At 38.2% G+C, this 20,680-nt stretch overlaps 1 protein-coding gene across 5 annotated transcripts in view; it reads right to left on the reverse strand.

Annotated features, from left to right (window-relative positions):
• Window positions 1-20,680, reverse strand: part of MUSK (muscle associated receptor tyrosine kinase) — a 91,111-nt gene that overhangs the window by 33,795 nt on the left and 36,636 nt on the right. For 3 of the 5 annotated variants that reach the window (XM_032635609.1, XM_032635607.1, XM_032635606.1), the window contains exon 6: window positions 1,455-1,579. In XM_032635609.1, the coding sequence (XP_032491500.1) occupies window positions 1,455-1,579 (125 nt within the window). Of the gene's footprint in view, window positions 1-1,454; window positions 1,580-9,221; window positions 9,252-20,680 lie in introns of all 5 variants that reach the window. The other 2 variants (XM_032635608.1, XM_032635605.1) reach the window with 1 other exon arrangement.

Below are 20,680 nucleotides of genomic sequence, written 5' to 3' on the forward strand. Positions count from 1 at the left end.
TTTCTGTATTAACTGTTTTCACAGAGTTTAAGACAAATTAATAGTCATATTGTCAGTTACCCAGTTTTCTTAAGGCATCTCTTTACACTACTTGGAGAGGCTTAAGACAACTCCTACAGCTTCACAGAAAAGCCACAAAACATACTGCCAAATAAGATGTGAATTTTAAATGGCACCTAAAATTTAATTCGAGAGCTAAAGAAGAACAAGACTACAAGTTACTTTACTATAACAAGTTTAAGGCAGTCTAAGATCAGTAGTAGCCCCTGGTCCCTAGCAGAAACAAACAAAAATTCTCTGGAGAAAAGAACCTTTGTCTAGACCCCAAATTAATCTCTGACATTTTTTTTTCTCAAAACAATGAACAGCAGGTAGTCAAAGATAACTAGGCACACAAGGAAACAAAACACAATGAAAGAGTCACCAGGAAAACAGACGACAGAAACAGACCTACAATGGCATCCCGTCTCACTCAAATAAAGCCAAATTGTATCAATTGACCTATATAAGCCTGTAGGATCTACAACCCCTATGCACACCCCTTACCTCTTTCCTCTTTGCTCACTCACCTCTAGCCACACTGACCTACTTGCTGTTCCTCTGACATACCAGGTGCACCTTTATCTCAGTGACTTTGCCTGGTTATCATCCCCGCATTATCTACATAGCCTCCTCCTTCAGCTCTTTCAGATCTTTGCTCAAATATCTCCATCTTAATAAGGCTTCTCTGACCACTTTATTGAAAATGGAATCTTTCTCCTGAGATTGTATTTTCTCATTTTCCTGCTTTATTTTTCTCCATGGCATTTGACACTGTGCACATAGACTATAGATTCTCCCATCTGCTTATTTTATTGTTTGTTTTTCCCCATCACAATGTAAGCAAGTTGAGGGCAGGAAACTTTACCTGTTTTGGTTGTGCCTGTATCCACAATGTCTAGAATAATGCCTGATGCCCAGGAGATGCTCAATAATATTTGTAGAATGAATAAATGAATGTTTCTATGTAAAGTGCTTAGAACAGGGCCTCGTCATAGCAACCACATACTATATGTTAGTTATTATTACCAGTATTAGAAAATTCTGTTGCACTAACAGACATGGGTTCTAATTCTGGATTACTTTTCATCAAAGTAGGCTCCAACAGTGGACTAATTCTTAAATTGATGAGTTTTGTGTGGGAAGGAATTAATACCACTTCCCTTTTACACAAAAGCATAAAGAATGAATTTGACTTTCTACTATCCCCATGATACAAGGAAAGAAGTAAACCTATGGAGTTCAGTCTCTAAGTCAGTGACTTCTAGGATGAAAATATTGGAAGGCTTTGAAAAATGGAGATGCAGGTGGGACCAATGACAGAGGTCAAGGTAACTCTACAAATAAGTGGTCTGCCCTGAAATTCACTACCAGTGCGTCTTCCCCAGACAAGTTTCCATACAGTTGGCACTCACAGCGTTTCCATTTTCAATCCAGGTGATGGTGGGGACAGGGATGCCTGTTGCTGTACAGCGCAGGGTCACAAAGGAGCCAAAGGTGACATTGTGGGATTCAGGAGGCCGCAGGATTCTGGCAAAAACTGTTAGGAAAACAGAAGTGGTGAGTGACTCTCCTACAGGGAATAGTCAAGCTGGAGTGGTCTTTAAGAAATGCAAATCAGATCATGTTCTCCTGTGAAGGATCTTCCATGTTCCCTCTGTCTTAAGTGTAATATCAAATACTGTGCCCTGGCTTCTAAGCCATTTATGCTATGACCCTATGCTTTTCACCACTCCAGAATACACCAAGCTTGTTCCCAACTTAAGAGATGTCCATGCCATCCTTCAGCCGAGAGCACTCATCCCATAGATCTTCATGTCGTGGTTTCCTTGTATCATCTAAGTCTCTGTTTAAGTGACACTTTCTCAGAAAAGGGCCTCCTTGACCACCCGACATAAAGTCTAACCTTCCCCCCATTTGCTTTTTCATCATCCTGTTTCATTGTCTTTATAGACCTTACCCCTATCTGAAGTTATTTGTTTTTTTGTCTATTGTCTGCCTCCCCGCAGTAGACCGAGAGTCCTCAGCGACCAAAACCCTTGCCTGTTTTGTTCAGTACCTAGGAGAGTGCCTACCAAAGTAATAATATTTAATTGAATTAATGAAATAATTAATGCTTTACATCTTCAACAGTATCATAGTGGAAGGACAGATAAAATCTGTCAAACTTTTCAGAGAGTGAGATGAGCATACAGGGTCAAAAAGAAAAGGAATATTTTAGACAAAAGTGGGCAGGAGAATGGGTGATTTATATTCTTTTCTGAGGCTGAATCCCCACTAACTAGGTAAGAGGAAGTTCTTTTGGTGTGAAAAGAAATTTTACCTTTAATTGAAGAGTGGAGATGAGGTTTAGAATGTACAATAAATTGAAGGGTCTAATCTTGGAAGAGACTTCAGAGATCAACTAGATTTCTCCTCTTATTAAATAGATGTAGAAACCAAAATCCCAGATAATTTAAGTTTCTTCCCCAAAGTAATAAAACTGATGGGTGAGAAACCTGAGTTCAACTCCTCTGACTTCAAATCCAGTGTTCTTTAAACCATTATGGAATCCTTTTAATTGCCCATTTACTGCAAACATGATTTTTTTTTTTTAACTCTTGCCTTTTGTTTTCTGGGACTTAAAGACAGAACATAACATTAGACTATGAAATTCCAATTAACACCAGGCTTTGGTGCTTAGTTCTTCTAAAACTGTGAAATTTGTGGAGTTTGTATTCGAAAGGAAAGTACAGAAGAGATAGTATATACTAGATAGGAGATGTACAGGCCAGGGCTAGATCAAATTCAGCTGTATTAGAAGTTACTCTGATTTTTGAATACCTTTTTAAAAGGGTTACATAATTCAAGGAGATATAGGAGGATATGATTTGTTTGACAGTTGTATGCTTTTTGCAAGTTCTAACTCCAGATTTGCAGGTTCAGATGAACTCACCTTTTTTTTTTTAGAGAGAGATGGCAATTGGACCTTGTATTTTCTGATCATATTTTAGAACATAATTAATTTGAGGAAAATATAAATTTTGTCCTTAACCACAAGAATTGAACACCCACAATCTATTGATCATCTTCTTTTTTTAAAACATCTTTATTGGAGTATAATTGCTTTACACTGTTGTGTTAGTTTCTGCTGTATAACAAAGTGAATCAGCTATATGTATACATATATCGCAATATCCCCTCCCTCTTGAGCCTCCCTCCCACCCTCCCTATCCCACCCCTCTAGGTGGTCACAGAGCACCAAGCTGATCTCCCTGTGCTATGCAGCTGCTTCCCAATAGCCATCTATTTTACATTTGGTGGTGTATATATGTCGATGCTACTCTCTCACTTTGTCCCAGCTTACCCTTTCCCCTCCCCCTGTCCTCAAGTCCATTTTCTACATCTGTGTCTTTATTCCTGTCCTGCCCCTAGGTTCATCAGAATCATTTGTTTTTTTAGATTCCATATATATGTGTTAGCATATGGTATTTGTTTTTATCTTCCTGACTTACTTCACTCTGTATGACAGACTCTAGGTCCATCCACCTCACTACAAATAACTCAATTTCGTTTCTTTTTATGGCTGAGTAATATTCCATTGTATATATGTGCCACATCTTATTTATCCATTCATCTGTCGATGGACACTTAGGCTGCTTCCATGTCCTGGCTATTGTAAATAGAGCTGCAGTGAACACTGGGGTGCATGTGTCTTTTTGAATTATGGTTTTCTCAGGGTATATGCCCAGTAGTGGTATTGCTGGGTCATATGGTTGTTCTATTTTTAGTTTTTTAAGGAACCTCCATACTGTTCTCCATAGTGGCTGTATCAATTTACATTCCCACCAACAGTGCAAGAGGGTTCCCTTTTCTCCACACCCTCTCCAGCATTTATTGTTTGTAGATTTTTTGATGATGGCCATTCTGACCAGTGTGAGGTGATACCTCATTGTGGTTTTCATTTGCATTTCTGACCTAAATAGACATTTCTCCAAAGATATACAGATTGCCAACAAACACATGAAAGAGTGCTCACCATCACTGAACTCACCTTTCTATCTTTTGATACTGAGGACTCTAAGAGGTGGAATCTAGAAGAGCATGCTAGAAATACACATGTTGGACCCTAAAGCCAGGAGAAAGAAAAAGGAAGGAAGGTGCCAACTTCAAGGCAAAAATGTTAAAGAAAAAAAAAAAGTGGATTTAATGTTTAAAAGGAAGCTGAATTTTCCCCCTTGCCCCAAATAAACACAAAGTTGAGCCTGATTTTAAGTAAGTCCTGGGGTCGAATTACCAATATACAAAAGAACAGAGGATTGAGGAACATGTTAAACAACATTATAAGGATAAAATTCAATCATATCCCAAATATAGACAATTGAACAGGGCAAGTTATGTTGTTTCCTCACCAAATAAATAACGTTGGGGGAAAAAAAGAAAAAGAGGGAACTATTATAGATTGAGAAAGGCTTAAGAGGCATAGCCCTAAATGTAATGTGTGAATTCTCATTTGGATTCTTATGCAACAAATCAGATGTAAAAAGAAGTTTTTTGAGACAATCAAATAAAAATTGCACTGTCCTGGTAGTAAATGGTATTAAGAAATTAGTGCTAGCTGGGATGGATGGGGTAATGAAAATGGTAATGTGACTGCGTTAAAAAGCCTTAAAGTACATACGGACTGATTGAATCCATGTCTGGGATTTGCTTTAAAATAAACCAGCAGCAATAAAATGGTACTGGGTTAGATAAAACAAAAATGGTAGACTATTGATCACTGTTGCTGTTGGGTGATGGGAACATGGGAGTTTACTATTAATATATTACTGTATCTACTTTTTTGTAAGATTGAAATGTTTTAACATTAAAAAGTTTAAAAATTGCAGTAGAGCTTACTCTACAGCTCCAGAGAAACATGCAATGGGACACATACCTCTTTTGGAAAAACATTTGTCAGAGGTGTCAGTCCTAAGAGTTCAGAAATAACCACCACAGTGTTAGATCAGAGCTCTGTGGGGGATGATTCCAAACTGAAACAAAATGTGGGACTCAGGGAAAATTTTCCCTAGCAGGCAATAGTTATAACCTGAAAAATTCCATAGCAAGAGGAATAGCAGTCATTATGGTGGTCAGCAGGGTTGGCTCCAAGAGCGAGTGACCTGTGTAGTCCCCCAGGGCACCATGCTTAGAGGGACCCATGCTTCTTTTATTTTTCTGCTGCCTGTGTCTTGAAATTATAAGTGATTTTTGAACTAGGGGCCCTCACTGTCATTTGCACCTGGTCCACAAGTTATGGAGCCAGTCCTGAGAGCCTGGCGGTGAGAGCTAAAACTGCCTTCTTAAAATAGGGGTGAAGGCTGCACCTCTGTTGGAGTTCCAGAAAAACAAGCCTCAAGGTGAAATGGAAAATTCAAAAGTTGCAAAATGCTGGATGGGTCAGAAGGAAGTGTCAAGCGAGACTAGAAGACAGAGGCTGTCCGCATTGGAAAGTCTAAATTTCTCAAGAAGACAAGCCAGCTAGGAGGCAGTGTACATTTTCTTCCAGAGCGACAAACATGGTACCCCATCTGAACACCTGATAGGAGATTTTCTCCCAAGTCAGTCTAAGTTCACAGATTGTGGACCTGGACAACTAATACAGAGTGACTGGCATCTGAGCGAGGGTACACCCAGGGATTCTTTTCCTTCTGATGTTTTCTGGCAACAATAATGGAGACCTAGATTGCACAACATAATTGAGTCCATATTCATCATTTTGGCTGAAATAATCTTGTAGGGGGTTGGGGCTATACTTGTGTGTCCAGAAGTTTTTGAGTTGAGTCTACTGCAAGGATCATTTTATGGGTCCACTGCCTTCGAGAATTTGGGGAAAAAAGCAGCATCCTTGAAAGATTGAGAGTGGGTTTAATTTCAATTCCATAAATGCTGGAAAAGTGTAGACAGCAGCTGCTGAAGATGACAGAGTCATGTGTGCCCTTAAAACTGAATGAGAGCCTTCTGGCTGAAGATGAGAAGCGTAAGAAACCGGAGAAACTATGAAATCTAGATTGTTTTTTTCTGCTTTAATTTACAAAGGCAAGAATTTTCATTTGGGGGACTTTAAATTCTTCCTGGAAATTTAATAATAAGGGAGGTTTATTTATTTATTTATTCTGTATTTATGGATTTTTCTCTTCTTTTGGTTGGCGTTACATTATTTGGAATATCATTTGGGCTCATTGCAAAACCTCTGATGATCCATATTGCACAACACAGTTAAGAATTATGTGCAATGGTAACTAAAAACAGTCATCATCGTTCTAGAGGTCAACGTATCCTTGGGTTAATTTAATTAATGTGCTGCTCTGTCCCATATCAGAACCTTCTGGGAGGTCCAGTGGGGCACAGGAGGGTACAGAAAGGAGCACCATTGCATTGCAGGTGGCTTTATGAATGTAGGGTTGTGCCGACAACCTGCTGGTGTCCTGCTCCAAGGGGGCAGATATACCTTTGGCTGATCATGGGTTTCATTGTTAAGTCTGATGGGTTAAGAGAAAAAAAAAAGGCCAGGAAATAAAGGGAAGCTGGTCTCTCCTGCCCTCCCACATTCTTGCCAAAAGATAAAATAGAAACTTGACTCTTTTTTCAGTATTGAAAGATAGCTTACACCTTCCCTGCCAGTTTCCCTCCCTCAAAGAAGGTTGCAAATGTCTTTTAGGTTTGACTCAGATGTCTTCTCATAATGCTTTCTCGACACATCCCCCTCACACCATGTCATAAGTATTGATTTGTTTGTTTTTTGGCCGTCTCTTCTCCTGGAATATAAGCGTCAGAAGGGCAAAGCTTGCTTTGTTCATTAACACAAGCTGATTGATAGACAGATCATTGGTCGGTTCATTGATCAATTGATCCAGAACCCTGCATGATACATGGTAGGCACTCAAAGATATTTGTTGAATAAGTGAATTAGTGACTCCTCTGATGGGTGAGATTGGGGAAAAGTGTATATATGATGAGTATCTCAATCCTCTCTGGGCCATCTTTCTGCCAGCTACCCAGCAAACAAGAAGGGTATGGGTTAATATGCAGTAGGTAATTCTCCAGGTCAGGACTTTGCCATCCTATGACTCCAGGTGAAAGGTGGAGCTGTGGGGAGGAATCAGTAGATCACTTGACTCCAATTCTTGGATGAAGGAAGAGAAAGCTTTATTTTTCAATTCAGCTTTATCAGCAATGAAGCTAATATTCTTATACCCATCAGTATTTGTTACCAGTTCCAAGCATAAAAGATGAAGGGATGGAGAAGGAAATTTCACCACATTTATCAAACATTCAAAACAATAAAGCCAGTTGCCATTAAAAATAAATGCCAGACTGCTCCATGGATAACAGTATACCTGTAATAATAAACTTAAACATAGTTCAGTAATAAACTCCCATTGTTTTAGCGGCAGCCACAAACTGAAACTTCGTTCTGAGTCATCCATTTTAAAAGTAACGTGATAGGTTTCATATCAAATAAATGTCCCTTGAATATCCCTATTGTACCTATATTTGCATGAAAGACAATATAGAAGTGTTTTTGTTGCATAAACGAGCTGTTTGATAGAAGGGACATGACATTACTGAGTAATTTGGGAAATGTTTACAGTTGTTTTGATGTGGATTTTTAAAGAAAAAAATGATCCAACTCTTCTTTCTACAGATAGTTTTATCCATCATTCTCCAATTCACTGTGAGCTGTTTCTGACTTGCTTTCCTGTGGCCAAGCACGTTATTCTTCATCTGCAACACGTAAAACAGACACGGGCAATCTGTTTATCCCTGGGTTTCCTCTCATGGTATCTAGTTCTGAGTTTGGGGCTCTACTTTCTCTGGGGTAAGTTTACAATACTAACTGCAGGTTGAGAATCCCGTATTCAAAATTGGGCTTAAGCAGCCAGCGATTCCAAAGTTCTGTATAATATAACCGTATTGTATTCCCATTTCCTTTCTCTCTCTGTTTCTTTCCTTTTCCTTCCTTCCCTCCCTTCTTCCCCCCACCCCGCCACATCTTTCTCATTCCATTTTTCAAAGCACTTTCAGATATATAATAAAGTTTATTATTGGTTGCCATTTTAAGGGGTAATCTGAATTTGTAATAAGGAAGTAGGGCCATTATACACTCTGAAATTTGCCTGGTGGGGTAATGGAAAGCCTAACAGGTGGGGGACCCAAGTTAAATCCTGAAATTAATAAGCAGTTTGGCTTGAGGTGAATTGCCTCTCTTTTCTTGCTAAGCGAGTAGGACCAGGAGAATACTGAAGTCCCTTATAAATTCTATTTCTGAGCAATTATTTCAAAGGACACAATAAGTTTGCATGAGTTTTTTCTTTCATTCTCTTCCTTCTTTCTAATTTTCTAGCTTCTCTTAAAGAGGTCTTTGAGGCTACTTGATTCAAACCAGCACTGACAGGAGTAAATTGAAAACAAGCAAAACAAAAACTAAAAAACAAACAAACAAAACCCCCCAAAACCACACAGGAGCAGGTGAAATAATTTTATCTAAATTTAGTTATAAGCAGCCTGATATTTAGAAATAGGAAAACATCTCGGATACCTTATTTGAAATACTAAGATAAGGAGGTGCTATTTCAAAGAATACCACCCTAGGGTTTATTCCTAGAGCCAAACTGTATTATATGAGAACTTGTGAGTTTCATCCAAAATACACAAAAGTTAGATTAGAACAGTATGATTGATTTGGTTTGGTTTGGAGCAGTTGCATAATACTTGTCCACTTCAAGTAATGACAGTAAAAACCTAAGCTGGCACCTTGACATTTGTACAAGTCTCCGAAGATTGTAACACCCTCACCTCCTGTCCCCGCAAGGCTTTTGGTCAGAGGATCTTTCTATTCCAATCTGTGTGAGATTTATATTCTCATGCTGATTTACGTCATTTCATTTTGTTTGCATTTTCAGAGTTTGGGGTACAAAGTTTAAACATTTCTGTTGATCCAAACTTTTCTTAATAAAAGTAAGTGCTCAATAACTATATTATGTAATAAGGCAGCCCATCTAATAACACTGTTAAATGCTGAATTAATATTCCCCGTACATCGTTTGTTATTTCCTTACAAAATCATGGCACTCAGAGTTGTTTACAAAGTCAGAGAAATAAACAGTTGAATCGAACCATACGTTTAAAAAGAAGCAGTGCAGAAAGCAAAAAAAAAATACCTTTAGTATCTTGCTCAGGTTCACTCTCTTCTATTAATAGAAACAAGACAAACACAAACACAAACAAAAACAACGCATCATGAAAAGGGAAACCTTTGAGCACTGAAACAGTGCTGTAAAGATGAATTAGAATCTGCTTGTCTCTTATCTCAATGAGAGACAAATGCAACCAAGTGAAACTTCTGACCTTTTAAAAGCAAACTATTAAATGACATAAAATTTCAATCGTTACTTTTAGTCAGGCAGTATTACACAGAAAATGAACTACAGCATATCCCAACAACACAGCTCATTCATGCATTTTCATTGCGATGTTGACAATTACCCTTTCTTTCAAGGCCACAGACTGTCTACTCTTCTGATAATAGTAGTAGTGATTGTGCTTCTCCTTGTCAGCGTGGCTTCTCCACTTACGAGGCCCTGCTGTGAAGTCAGTGATGTTGAATCTGGGATCTCAGCTATCATTTCTATGGTAATAGACTCATGTTGTGGTAAACAGAGGATTAGGGGGTGTCTGCAGAACGGAGCCTACAACCAACAGAGATTCTCTCCTCTGTATCAATTCCCAGAGGCTGCTCAGAGAGCAGAGAGGAGCAAGTCATTCTCTTTCAGGAAAAAACCAGTAAAGCAAGCTACAAAGAAAAATATCAAAATATCTAAATTGGGTATACGGAATTGAGAATTTTTAGAATTTTAAAAATCCTAGAAAAGAGACAACCACCAAATTAATTGTTCCAAAATGTTTAATACAACCATATCAGATGTAGAGCCCACATGAAGCTCTATTTTTCTATCATGAAGATTTATTTTTTCATGTCAATTTAGACCTTTCTTTGTTGTTTAAAAAATATTTTAATTTTATTGGAGTATAGTTAGAATAGACCTTTCTTTGAATTAGTGATAAGCCAAGTACAATATTTTTTTTAGTATAAAATGGCAACGCTATTGTTAACTACTTTTAGTGATAAGAATACATTGGTATAATTCTTTACAGATTATGGAGACTTTCACACACATTGTACATTATCTCACTTAATCCTCACCATATCTCTCTGATTGTACATGATTGATATTATTCAGCCCATTTTCCAGACAAGGAATCTGAGACTCACAGATTTGCTTCAGATGAAGACCCAGACCCAGAAATGCCACTCCAACTTTCAGACACCAAATCTTCTGTTCTAACCTAGCATCACAGTGAGAAGGCCTCATTTTGGTACTTAATACCCAGTACTCTTAAATTTAAGTGAACTTATAATTTCCCAGTTAGATTTTACTCTGAACTTTCCCTACCTCCACCAATCAAGTCTGTGGCACATTCTTATTTTATTTTTTTAAGTATCAAGGTCATGTTGGCTAAAAATGAGTTTTTTTCCATGCTAAAAACTGGTCATCTGGACACTTGAAAACTGCAGAGATTCCGTTTGCCACACAGATCTTAATCAGAATAAGTAAATAAAGGTCCATAGTTGGACCAGATTGGACCTGAAAAATTATATTTGAATGCCTTTGGGCTGCGCATATCTTTCTAGGTTCGTCAGCACAATTGTGCTTATTTCTAAGCTTAGAAAAAAACCCCTTTTTTTTTTTTTTTTCACCAGCCAAATAACTATTTATGAGTGCCTGAGATGGGCAAGGGACTTCTCTGGGAATATTAAGTGTCTTTATTATCTGGCTGCTATATCTCCAAAATTTTGTTCCACTAAAGTTGAAGGGCCTTAAGTAAGTTTTGAGAACTTTATTTACTCATCTCTTACACTACTCTCGCTAGGATTCTAGAGCAAGTACAGGTAAATCCTCAGTCTCCTTGTAATTTTACACCGTGATCTTTTACTGGGCTGTATTTTAAAGTAGACTCTGAGGGCAATGCTGATTTTCCTTTGCCATCTTTCACCTTGTTGTTACTATTGTCATTATTGTTCATTTTACTTGATCTGTTTGGAATTGGAAGCAGTTTTGAACTAATGCACCCATTTCCTCCACTCCAGATATGTAGAACCAACTCGGAAGATGAAAGAATGTCTGAGATTTGCCATTTTCCTAGGAGGAGGTCTGGAAGTTCCACCAGAAATTATACTTTCGTATATAGACTCTCAAAGGTTTTTTCTATACACAAATGCAAATATACATCTTTATAGATACATATTTACATATGCTTAGGTATTAATATACACATTCACATTCACACACATGCGCACACAATTGAGGTTACTTTACATTAGAGACAAATATGCAAGAATACCTGCAAACTATTTAAGGTTGAGTAGAGCATTTAGTGTATGAGATTGTTATTTCAAGGTCAAACTGTAGCCCTAGTTTTTCCGTGTATCCTGCTTGCCTAGCCTACCACGATCCCTCTTGTCTTCTAAACTGATTGCTTTACTTCTTATCAATTTTTACGTATTCTGTTTCATGGTCTTTATTCTCACTTAATTGTTAACTTTTCGTTTAATTGCCTTATGTGTACTGCATCAGTCTTGTCTTCCAATGTGATTTGTAATCTTCTTTGGGGGGTGGGGAGTACGGGGTGGAGGAGGGAGCAGAATAGCATACTTTGCTTTTGCCGTCTTTTTTTCCCCTAAAGTCCAGCACAGTCTCTTGTAGAGAAAGGAAATTCTTTAAAAAAGAGTTGGATAGTGATTCATTTTCCGTCTCTGCTTTCTTGGGATTGTTCAGTAGGACATTTAGAACAGAGAATCTGAGACTTCTCATATTGGAATAATCTGAGATAAAATCAACATCCAAGTTAAAGAGGATATCCATCATTTTCTTGAACACTTTGGTTTATGAGGAACTCAGCATTATCATATCAACCCATTTTGAACAACTGTGTTTTAAAAATATATACATATATATTCTAAATCAAACTAAAATCAGTCTCCTTATAATTACCGCCCCCCCCCCCCCTCGCCAAGACCTAGTTCCTACTTCTATCCACTGGACAAAAATGAAAAAAAAAAAAATCCATCAAATATTCTCATTTTTCCAAGCTTGCTAGCCCCAGTTTACCATCCTGACTGCTCACTTTTGAACCACCTCTTATCTTTCCCTCTTTTCGTAATTTATCCTCTTATCTTGTGGTACCAGGAACTAAAACTAACATACACCAAGAGTCTCACAAATTCAAAGAATAGCAAGACTCTTTCTCAATACTCTACCTCTATGAATCTAAATTTGCGTAAGTTTTTATTTGCGTTCATATAATAAAACAGGTCATTGGTTCCACTGAAAGTCCTGAATACCCAGTACTCATTTTTATATTTGCTTTTATTAAGGTCTATCTCCCCAATTTTGAATATGTGTGTGTGTGTGTGTGAGAGTGAGTAAATATGACTTGATTCTAAGGTCAATTAACTTTTTCCTACTCAGTTCACCGTATTAGTTGATGGGAGAAGAAGTTTGGAGGGGAAATGTATTGTTATATAGAAGGAGGGAAAGTCATCAAGGTTCTCTGGCGGAAATAAAAGGAATATATTTGGTTAAATAATACAGGTCATGTAGATCTTGTAGAAAGAAAGAAATGAAACCAGAAGAGAAAACAGGCAGACCTGTGAGACGGTTTCCATTCTTTTGACTGTAAGAGTGAGGAAAGCCAAGAAGATAACAGGAATTTGGCTATCTAGAGTTGAAGTCTCAATGGAGGCTGAAATAGCACATTCTTTGCTCTTTGTAGGATGGCATCATTTATAATTTTCTTCTTAGGCAATACCTTAAGGAAATCTCTGGTACTCTAAGAATACCATTCTAGGGCTTTTTCTAAGGACATACTCAGAAATCGGGAAATCAAAATCGTATTACTAGAATTGTTTCCTTACAATACCTTATAATACCCTGAAAACAAACCAGGCAAGTGGATCTGGGTTTGAGTCCTCACTCTACTGCTTATTAGCTGTTTGATCTGTGATATTTGCTCAACTTCTTTGAACTTCAGCTTCTTCACGCAGAAAATGTAGGTATCGACTCCCAACTCATAGAATTATGAAGAAGATTAAGTGCAATGATTTGTACAAACAAGTTAATACAGCAACTAAGACACAGCTAGAAGGTACTGAGGGCTAATTGTGAAGCCATGTCTTCTAGCTCTTGCTTGCTTGCTTGCTTGCTATTTCTATCTCTATGGTATCTTCCTGACTGATGAAAGCTGTTCTTCCAACTGACTTCAGAGGTAGAAGGTTATTTTATTTTATCTTGTCTTTAAATTTCAGTCTGCCTTAGCTGGCTGCATCCCAGATATTGATCATGTTGAATAGCCTTTCTGTAGGTGTTAAAAGCCTGTGCTTAAATCCATTCCTCAATTATCCAAGAAGAATCACTCTAGAAAGAGAAATCCATTCTTCAGGCCCTATTATTAAAACATAGATGCTAATCAATATTAGATTATTTGAATCCATTCTTAAATAGGCTACATTTGTCTCATATAGCATGGTATTGTAAGAATTATTGAGTCAGAGATGCCTGTTAGTAGACAACCATCACAAAGAACAAAAAAGGTCATTTTAATTTTTAATTTTATACTTAAAAAAAATGGCTCAGGGGTGGTTGAAAAGAAACCACAGTGAGGCTCTGTGGTACTTTGTTTCTGAACAGATTCTTCTTTTGTTTTCCAATCATTAAAAGAAAACCTGACAATAGTAATGATAAACCTAAGTAAATACCTGGTTTTCCTTTCCTGACTTCTTGGTGGCTAAAGCAAAGAAACCCAATCCTGGTGTGCTGCCACTGTTTACATTTCTGTCCCCTTTGAAGCAGAGCAATGCATAAAGAGGTTTATCCACTGTGGCTCCATCTCTGAAGGGATGGGAGCGCAAGTTCCTTTAGAAAAACATACATGGTACCCTCACAAACTGTGACTCTCTCCTCCAAGTCAGGCTGGCCTGCCTCTGTGACATTTCAATTCTCTAAAGTGGCTTGGGCTGGGAACATTTCTGTGGCCTTTGAGATAATAACATTTTCCTAGCTTGTAAATATGGATGGTGAATAATGACTGTGAGTAAGACATGTTTACCAAGGAAATCAGATAAGAGCCACACAAGGTTAACTTGTTTTGATTTCAGTCCTCGACGTAGCTAGAGCAACTATTAGGAATATTTTTGTTAAAATGGTTCTGTAAGTACATTACAAGTTTAACTGTAAGTCAGAAGTTGAATTTTGGTTCTGATTCACTTTTTTCATTCTTAAAAAAATTATCTTCTGGTTTTAATGGGAGGAGATGCTAAACAGCTTGATGATGAGGACAGAAGTCGTTATTAGTTTACCCTTTCAAAACGATTTTATTTGGGACTAATTTTAGATTTACAGAAGAGCTGTAAAGGAAGCATAGGAAAGTTCCCAGGTACTCTTCACTCAGTTTCCTCCAATGTTAACACTGTATATAACTACAGTATATTTATCAAAATCCTCGTTTACTTTTAAATGACATTGTGACCTAATCGCGTGAAAAGGAAGATACCTGAGCTCTGACAGTAGTCAAAGAAGCTGAAATTTAATAAGAACCAGCATTTTCAAATCATTTATTTATTTTTTAGCTAACCAGAAATTTTATCTGGGAAAAGAAACAGGAGTCAAAACCTTAATCTTAAGTGACACGGTAATATCCCAGTTGTCTAAAGGGGCTTGGCTTGGGAACATTTCTGTAGCCTTTGAGATGGGATTCTGGATGTCCCAATAGGACCATAGATAGGCCTCCAAACTGTAGGGTCCCATGCTGATGAGATGGTAGGTATACACCCATTTTAAAATGATGTCCAAGAAAGATAGCATAGACTATAAACTCAGAGAGCTTGTGAGTCAAATTGCAGCTCCTTCCGGTCTTCATAGCGCCTCCAACAGATACTATCCCAAACTCTTTAGTCCATCTTTGACTCCCTGGTTAGGGGTCAGTGTGCCTGTGCTAGCATGATAAGTCTGCCTTTTCCCCCTCCCTCACTGAGATGTGATCTGTACCATGAGCTGCCATTCATCCATCAAAGCCCTGTGAGACCTCACCTCTCTGAAGCTTTCCCTGACCTTTTACTGTCTCCCCTGTCCTGTGTATGTATCCTGCCCCAACTTCTATCATTGCAAATATATTGAACTTTAATGACTGTAATTACTTGCTTGCATGTTCACCTTCCTCACTAAATTTGAAAACTTTTCAAGAAATGAACCATGTCTTATTTATCTCTGTAACCTTGGATTTACCTCACCACTTGGAATATAGTAGGCACTCAACAAATGAATAAATTTGAAGCTATCCTAATACTAATGGTGAATAAGCTAAGTTTCTTCTTAAATTTTTAAGCTTCATCTGGAATGAAGACATTCCAGGTAGAAATCTTTAAATCAATGTTTCTCAAAGCGTAGTTCATAGACTACCTATGTAAAGATCATTTGGGAGATTGTTAAAAGGCCTTAACAGAGACGCATCAGATCTGAATCCCTGGGGAATGCAACCTAGAGCTACGCCTTTAAATAAGATCTGATGTGCACTGATGCCTGGAAACCACTACCTTGGAGGAAGAGTTCCATTAGTCCATCAGCTTTGTTATTTCCATCTCTTTTCATAGAGAATTTTGAAGTGAGTCTAATCAATGGTGTGACAGTAAATTAAATGAAATAACAACACATTAGTTTTAAGAAAAGGAGACCTCTTGTTGGTTTAGTGTAACGGATACTATGACTAAGCTTCAAACTAAATTCTGAGATACGTGCAAGCTAGAGCAAAAAAGAAAATAAAGTACATAGCTCTCGCTACAGGAAGGAGTGCAAAATGGTCTCAAGAGAGACCATTGTTTTCTTCCCACACACTAAATTTTTTTTTTTTTCTTTGCGGTACGCGGGCCTCTCACTGCCGTGGCCTCTCCCGTTGCAGAGCACAGGCTCCGGACGCGCGGGCTCAGCGGCCATGGCTCACGGGCCCAGCCGCTCCGCGGCATGTGGGATCTTCCCGGACCGGGGCACGAACCCGTGTCCCCTGCATCAGCAGGCGGACTCCCAACCACTGCGCCACCAGGGGAGCCCGGCACTAAATTAATTTTTAAAGCCATTTCTCACTTAAGATGTTTTGCAGAGCAGTGAGTGATGGAGTGATCAATATTTTCAACAAGATTTTTGGCAAACCGCTATTTCTGTAGTGAATAAAATATGATGTAAGCTTGGGGTATGCACTAAGGTTGCCTCGACTTTCCTGCTTTTATACTTTTTTTGGGGGGACAGTTTGATTCCAAACAGCCCATTTCCAGTTTGCCGGTAAAGGCACATCTTCATACAGCTCCTTAGATAAGTATCCTTATATCACTTGTCACAATGGGGCCAAACCAAAGTTAAAATCTCTAACAAATACCAAGAATGCAGGGACAAAGCATTGCTGATTGAGGGTAGATTTATGTTCTTTGGAAGCAAGAGAAGCAGTTGGTAATGTTGACATTCTATTTATGAAATTTGAGAAGCCTAACCAGCAGTATTCTCTGGATGGAAGTCATCCAGCTTCATAACAATGTAAAAAGCAGACAGCAATACCAACAACAGCCAGTATTAATCGAAGAGCTACCATGTAGACACTGTATATATGCTATCTCAGCCCCTTTTAAGAACTTTATGTTCCAAGTCATATTGCCCCCATTTCACAAAGGGGAAATAGACTTGCAGAGGTTAAGTAAATTATCCAATCTCACGTTAACTAGTAAGTGGCAGAGTACTGATCTATGTAACATAAACATAGAAAAAGAAAAGACTCAAGAATGGGGTAATGAAAGATGTCCTGGTCTAGGGGTTAAGACATCCAAGCTCTTGGATAACTTAGGCAAAGTAATCATTTTTCTGGTCTCAAGTTTCCTTATCTGAAGACTAAGGGATTGAGCTATAACTTCTAGGGCTCATTTCAGATTTTAAAGTCGATGGTTACTCTTCTGATAGAACCAAAGTTAATAAAACATCAACTCTATTCTAAATAAAAATTTAGTTTTTGCATGGAACTTTATTGCTTCTACCTCAGGGATAAAGATGACACGTGGAGTAAAGAGCTGTAAACGTCTTTCCAGTTGCTTAAGTCGTTGCTTTCGTTGTACTGAAGTTACTTTAGTTCTAGAACTAATATTGATAACTATTATTTGAGTGATTTCTCTGTTCCAAGCACTCTTCTAGGAGCTCTAAACTTGGTATTGAGGTTTATTCTTTTTCAACTTATGAGATAGGAAGTATTATTCACCTTATTTTACAGGTAGGGAAACTGAGGCACTAAGAAACGAAGTAACCCACCTGAAGTTAACATAAGTAGTAAGTGGTGGAGCCATGGTTTGAACTTAAGCGGTTGACTCTAGTCTCTGGAGCCCAGGCAGTTTTCTCAAAAATCTAGAGCCCATGTTATTAGCCAGTACATTAAGTTCCTTCCAAAAGTCATGCCTTGTATAGTTTATCATTGGTGGAAATAAATATACTAATTAAAATTTGAAAGTCACATATTGGATCTCTGAAGGAAACAGGTGAACGTATTGTTTGAATTCCATATTGCCATAGAGTCCTGACAGCTTTCTGTGATACCTTTGCATAATTCAAAATAGCTACATTTTGAAATTAAGCCCACTGATGGCATGGTCTTCTCTGTCTCATACAGCACCTGGTGTATCGCTCAAGGAATCTTTGTTGGACGAATTAATGCATTAAAGAGAAAGAAGGTTTCCTTTTTTTTGGTGAACGTATGTTTGAACTTGTACATCTCATTTTAATACCTAAACAATGAAAATAAAAGCTTACTCCAATTAGAGGATGCATATTTTAGGTCCCAAGAACTTTTCATTTCAAACGATGTAATGTCAACATTGTATCAATTTGATTATCTTAAATAATTGAAGACAAATCTTTGAAGCACATTTTCTTTTCTTAAAAGCGATTAAAGAGGGCCTAACTGTTCTTCACCTTGAAGTATTGTATTTTCAGTGCATAATCATTATATCACACCTTTTTGTCCTTAGAGAACTTTACTGACAACTCTTCAACTAAAGGACCACTTTACCAACGTTTCTCAAAAGCACTACAGAACTTTCTAGATGAGAATGCAGCATAATCTCCCCTAAAGTTGAAATCAAGGGGTCAAACCCTTCTTTTAGAGCATGCACCCTATTAATCATGCAGATTTAATTTTCCCCATGATAGCCCCCTGGGTTATTGAAGGTTTATGCCTGTTTCTTTTCTTTGGTTTTTAAATGCACAGTGTACTCATGACAGCAAATCAAAGCTGTTAGTGGCATCAGGCAGGTAGAATTGATGCCGGGAACAGGCCACTGCAAATTTTATTAAGACTGCAATCACTGAGAGCACAGCACACGTTGGGGGTTTAAATACCTCTCTCCGTGGCATTTGTCATATTAAGAGCTGCAGCATAAACAAAGGAAAAAGCAAATCAAATGTATGTAAGCATTTCTAGATGCAGTAAGGAAGTCTGATCTCTAGGAAAGAAGACAGCCAGAAGTCTAACATTTTTGAAAACAGTCCTGATCTCTTAGAGTTAGATCTCTTGCCATTTGCCTCTGGGACATCCTATGTGTGTATTTGTTTGGGTCTTTACTTATATACTGCGTATGTTTGCCAAAAATCTTCAACAACAACAAAAGCCTCCAATAGACCAGATCATCCCTAAGGATACATGGCGAAGCTTTTCAGATTGCCGAGAAAGGGACTGACAGCAATAAAGTGCCCTGTTCAGTGTTGGGAAACTCTTGCCCTGGAGCCGATCAAGTTTGCCACATGGCTCACCTTCCCTCCTCCTCACTCCCCAAAATGCCTCTCCCAAGTGTGGAGACATGGGTCTCTTTTTGGGGCCCCCTGCAAATAAGGAGTTGTTTAAACGTTAGAGGAGCCTCTGTGTAACCCTCTATAGCCCTCTGTGTAGAAGGGTTCTGTTCTCTTCTCAGTCTGCTTCTAGGGCTCTCATTTGCAACTTTATTACTATGCCGAGCCACCTCTTTCCACTGGTCATCACTGACTGAGAACCCTTGGTTCTAGCCTCCCTTCTGCCTAACCTTTTCCTTAATGGCTTAAAGCTCCAAGAGGAAACAAGGCAATAATAGAAAATGCAATTAGCAGGGAGCCCAATCCATTCCAACATCCATCTGTTTTAATTTGGGTCTCAAGTATTCTACACTCAACCAGTTTCTATACACAAAGCAGGATTCGTCTGAATGTGATATTCACAGAATGTATAAGATCCGCCCTCAGCTCCAAATAAATAAATCATTTCATTAATAATTAAGGCAAAGGATATAAGGGAAGTATAAGGAAAATATGTAAGAATAGAAGAGAAATATAAGAAAATTAGATATTTGTAGTTTTTTTTAATGGATCCTTTCCAATGATTAAAATCTCAGAACCATGTTCTTTCTGGCTATAAAAAGACTAATTACATTATCGTACTAGAAGTGTTTAATTTCTGTGGTGTAGTGTTTATGAAACATTTTTTAAGGGAGAATATCCCTGTCGTCAAAATTGGAAAAGTAAAATAAGAATCTGGTACTTCAGAGGTCATTCAAAGCCTCCCCTGATGGCAGCCTCTCCTTGAAAACTTCAGCTCTACCACTCAGATCATCACACTCCATGGTGGTATCGCCCTGCCACTGAGTACTCTGGAGTACTGAGTACTTCCGAGTACTCAGGAGAAAACTGTTTCCATTAAAGACACATAGGAGAAACAGTAGGGATCATTCTTTGGATGTGTACATGCCTAAGGTAGAACATGAAGTAGATTGGAGAAAGAGACAACACTGTCCCTTGACTTAGAAGAGAATTCCTTCCATGGGTCCCTGAGAAGTCACTTTGTCTCTCTTCAACCAAAACTAATGCAGCAAGTATCATTGTTCAGGGCCGGCGGAGGGAGGGGAGACTACATAGATTATGCTACTGAAAATGATGTTTTTACCTCTGTGAGGAACTAATTAAAAGAAATGATCTCAAACAGAAGGAACATTTCTAGTTAAATATAAGGAAATCTTTCTGAGCCAATATGATTGATTTATCTTTGTTTTATAACTGTATATTCATTCTCATATCTGGAGACAGCTAAGGAACCATCTTAGCTAGGGGGCAGATATATTTAAATGCATAGATATATTAAAATGCATAATAAAGAAACAAAAAATCAGCCAGTGCTTGTTGTAAGAAACCAATGACTGTGAGATTCACTCCAAATATGGTAAAATATTTAAAAATGAACATTTAGAAAATGAAATTTTCTATGCAATATGACATACAGATTTCTCTGGCCCTCATTTATCCTGCCATGAGGCCTATCCTAAAGCCCACCGTCACAGAGGTACCCGAGAGAGGGGTTAACATTTCCAGAGGGAGAGCCTCCATCGTTGTGAGACTGACAGCTCTTTTCTGCATCCCAGGTGACTATGGAATTTGGGAAACCAGAGACTTCCCTGCCGATGGCAAATCAGTATAGCTATATAGTTCTCACCCAGGAGTGCTTCACTTTTCTATGTGAA

Source organism: Phocoena sinus, chromosome 6 (assembly GCF_008692025.1).
Source record: "Phocoena sinus isolate mPhoSin1 chromosome 6, mPhoSin1.pri, whole genome shotgun sequence".
Classification (NCBI taxonomy): domain Eukaryota; kingdom Metazoa; phylum Chordata; class Mammalia; order Artiodactyla; family Phocoenidae; genus Phocoena; species Phocoena sinus.